This window comes from Onychostruthus taczanowskii, unplaced genomic scaffold (assembly GCF_017590055.1).
Source record: "Onychostruthus taczanowskii isolate IOZ18803 unplaced genomic scaffold, ASM1759005v1 scaffold1008, whole genome shotgun sequence".
Lineage (NCBI taxonomy): Eukaryota > Metazoa > Chordata > Aves > Passeriformes > Passeridae > Onychostruthus > Onychostruthus taczanowskii.
In genome coordinates, this window is record NW_024496616.1 from 1195 (window position 1) to 4628 (window position 3434).

Consider the following 3434-nt stretch of genomic DNA (forward strand, 5'->3'; position numbering starts at 1 on the left):
CCGGGACCCCCGCCCAGCCCCCATACCTGCCCCGTGACGGGCTCCAGCTGCTGCAGCGTGGCCAGCACGAACACGGCCGTCTTGCCCATGCCAGACTTGGCCTGGCACAGCACGTCCATGCCCAGGATGGCCTGGGGGATGCACTCGTGCTGGACTGCGGGGAAAGCAGGGGGTCACGGGCTGGCACGGGCACCGAGACCCCCGGAGACCCCCGGCAGGGGCACCGAGACCCCCGGGAGGGGCACCGAGACCCCCGCAGACCCCCGGGAGGGGCACCGAGACCCGCGGAGACCCCCAGGAGGGGCACTGAGACCCCCAGAGATCCCTGGGAGGGGCACTGAGACCCCCAGAGATCCCTGGGAGGGGCACTGAGACCCCCAGAGACCCCTGAGAGGTGTACTGAGATCCCTGGGAAGGGCACCGAGACCTCCAGAGACCCCCGGGAGGGGCACAGAGACCCCCAGAGACCCCCGGGAGGGGCACCGAGACCCCCGGCAGGGGCACTGAGACCCCCAGAGACCCCCGGGAGGGGTACTGAGACACCCCCAAGAGGGATCCTGAGACCTCTGGGAGGGTTCCAGAGACCCCAGGAGTTCCCCAGAACCCCCTGCCGGGATCCCAAAAACTCCCAGAGCACCCCTAGGACGGCACCAGAGGCTCCCCGAGACCCTGGAATGGTCCCAGAGTCACCTGGGATGGCCCCAGAGCCCCCAGACCCACCCTCGGAGGGGGGCTCAAAGCCGCAGTCCAAAGCCCCCCAGAGCCCCCGGCCCACCTTCGGAGGGGTGCTCGAAGCCGCAGTCCACGATGGCGCGCAGCAGCTCGGGTTTGAGCGGTCACAGAGCCCCCCAAAGCCCCCGCCCCCCAGAGCCCCAGCCCCACCTTCGGAGGGGTGCTCGAAGCCGCAGTCCACGATGGCGCGCAGCAGCTCGGGTTTGAGCAGGAAGTCGCGGAAGCCGGAGCTGTGGATGGACACGTAGGAGCCCTTCACGTCCTTCTTGGGCGCCGCCTCGGCCCCGTCCGGCCCCGCCGCGTTCTCCACCTCGTCATCCTCGTAGTCCAGCAGCTCGTTGTCCACGTCGTTCTCCGCCATGCTGGCCACGGCAGCCTCCCACGGCAGCTCCTCCCTGGGGGCAGGGGGCTGCTGACAGGGGTCCTGGGCTACTGGCAGGGGGCCCGGGGCTACCAACATCCCCCTGGGGCTGCTGACAGAGGTCCTGGGGCTACCAACATCAGCCTGGGGCTACTGACAGGGGTCCTGGGCTACTGACAGGGGTCCTGGGCTACCAACATCAGCCTGGGGCTGCTGATCCTCCATGGGGCTACTGACATTGGCCTTGGGGCTACCAACATCAGCCTGGAGCTACTGACAGGGGTCCTGGGGCTTCTTGGGCGCCGCCTCGGCCCCGTCCGGCCCCGCCGCGTTCTCCACCTCGTCATCCTCGTAGTCCAGCAGCTCGTTGTCCACGTCGTTCTCCGCCATGCTGGCCACGGCAGCCTCCCACGGCAGCTCCTCCCTGGGGGCAGGGGGCTGCTGACAGGGGTCCTGGGGCCACCAACATCAGCCTGGGGCTACTGACAGGGGTCCTGGGCTACTGACCACTGCTGAGCACCCTCCCACAGCAGCTCCTCCCTGGGGGCAGGGGGCTGCTGACAGGGGTCCTGGGCTACTGGCAGGGGTCCTGGGGCTACCAACATCCCCCTGGGGCTGCTGACAGAGGTCCTGGGGCTACCAACATCAGCCTGGGGCTACTGACAGGGGTCCTGGGCTACTGACAGGGGTCCTGGGGCTGCTGACAGGGGTCCTGGGCTGCTGACAGGGGTCCTGGGGCTACTGACAGGGGTCCTGGGCTACTGACAGGGGTCCTGGGCTACTGACATCCCCCTGGGGCTACTGACCCTCCATGGGGCTACTGACATCACCCTAGGGCTACTGACTGTTCCTGGGGCTACTGACAGGGGTCCTGGGGCTACTGACCACTGCTGAGCACCCTCCCACGGCAGCTCCTCCCTGGGGGGGCAGGGGGCTGCTGGCAGGGGTCCTGGGCTACTGACAGGGGGCCTGGGCTACCAACATCAGCCTGGGGCTGCTGATCCTCCATGGGGCTACTGACATTGGCCTTGGGGCTACCAACATCAGCCTGGAGCTACTGACAGGGGTCCTGGGGCTACCAACATCACCCTGGGGCTGCTGACAGGGGTCCTGGGGCTACTGACCACTGCTGAACACCCTCCCACGGCAGCTCCTCCCTGGGGGGGCAGGGGGCTGCTGGCAGGGGTCCTGGGCTACTGACAGGGGTCCTGGGCTACCAACATCAGCCTGGGGCTGCTGATCCTCCATGGGGCTACTGACATTGGCCTTGGGGCTACCAACATCAGCCTGGAGCTACTGACAGGGGTCCTGGGGCTACCAACATCACCCTGGGGCTGCTGACAGGGGTCCTGGGTCTACTGACCACCAACAGGACTACTGGCCAGTAGTGGGGCTACCAACATTAGCTTGGGGCTACTGACATCACCCGGGGGCTACTGACATCACCTTCGGGCTACCAACACGGGTCCTCGGGCTACTGACCGTCCATGGGGCTACCGACAGGGGTCCTGGGGCTACTGACCACTCCTGAGCACCCTCCCACGAGCAGCTCCTCCCTGAGGGCACGGGGGCTACTGAGCTCTCATGGGGCTACTGACAAAAACCTTGGGCTACTGACCCTCCATGGGGCTACTGACATCAGCCTGGGACTACTGACCACCCATGGTATTGCTGGGCACCAGTGGGGCCACTGACATCAACCTGGGGTACTGAGCACTCATGGAGCTACTGACATCGGCCTTGGGGCTACCAACATCAACCTGGGGCTGCTGACCTCTAACAGCACTGCGAGCCACCAGCGGGGCTACTGACACCGGCCTTGGGGCTACCGACCCTCCATGGGGCTACTGACATGGGCCTGGGGCTACTGATCCTCCATGGGGCTACTGACAGGGGCCCTGGGCTAGTGACATCACCCTGGGGCTACTGATCCTCCATGAGGCTACTAACATGGGCCTGGGGCTACTGACAGCGGCCTGCGGCTGTTAACATCACCCACGGGACTGCTGGCCACTCCCGGGACCACCGACATCAGCCCCGGGACCACCGACATCAGCCCGGGGACCACCGACACCGCCCCCGGGACCACCGACACCGCCCCCAGCAGGGCCCGGGCGCACGAGGGGACCCCAGGACCCCCAACCCGCCCCGGGAGAGCGGGCCCAGGGCCAGCACCGTGTGGCCACCGGCGGCCCGGGACCCGCAGCCCCCCCGGAAAGGGTCTGGGGGGGGTCAGCACCGAGCGTCCCCCGGAGCACCGGGACCCCCGGGAATCACCGGAGCCCCCCCCCGAGCCCATCGAGACCCCCGAGCCCCCCGGGGAAAGCGGCCCCGAAGACGG

General features: G+C 67.9%; 1 protein-coding gene across 1 annotated transcript in view; it reads right to left on the minus strand.

The window, feature by feature from the left end:
- The window catches only part of LOC121339131 (spliceosome RNA helicase DDX39B-like), a gene marked incomplete at its 3' end in the record, with an annotated part of 2319 nt that extends 1170 nt beyond the window's left edge, over positions 1 to 1149 (minus strand). Inside the window, exons 1-2 of the mRNA XM_041410698.1 lie at positions 883 to 1149; positions 8 to 154 (exon numbers count right to left, since the gene is read on the minus strand). Coding sequence (XP_041266632.1) covers positions 8 to 154; positions 883 to 1093 — 358 coding nt within the window. The remainder of the gene's footprint in view (positions 1 to 7; positions 155 to 882) is intronic.
- Between the last annotated feature and the right edge of the window lie 2285 nt (positions 1150 to 3434).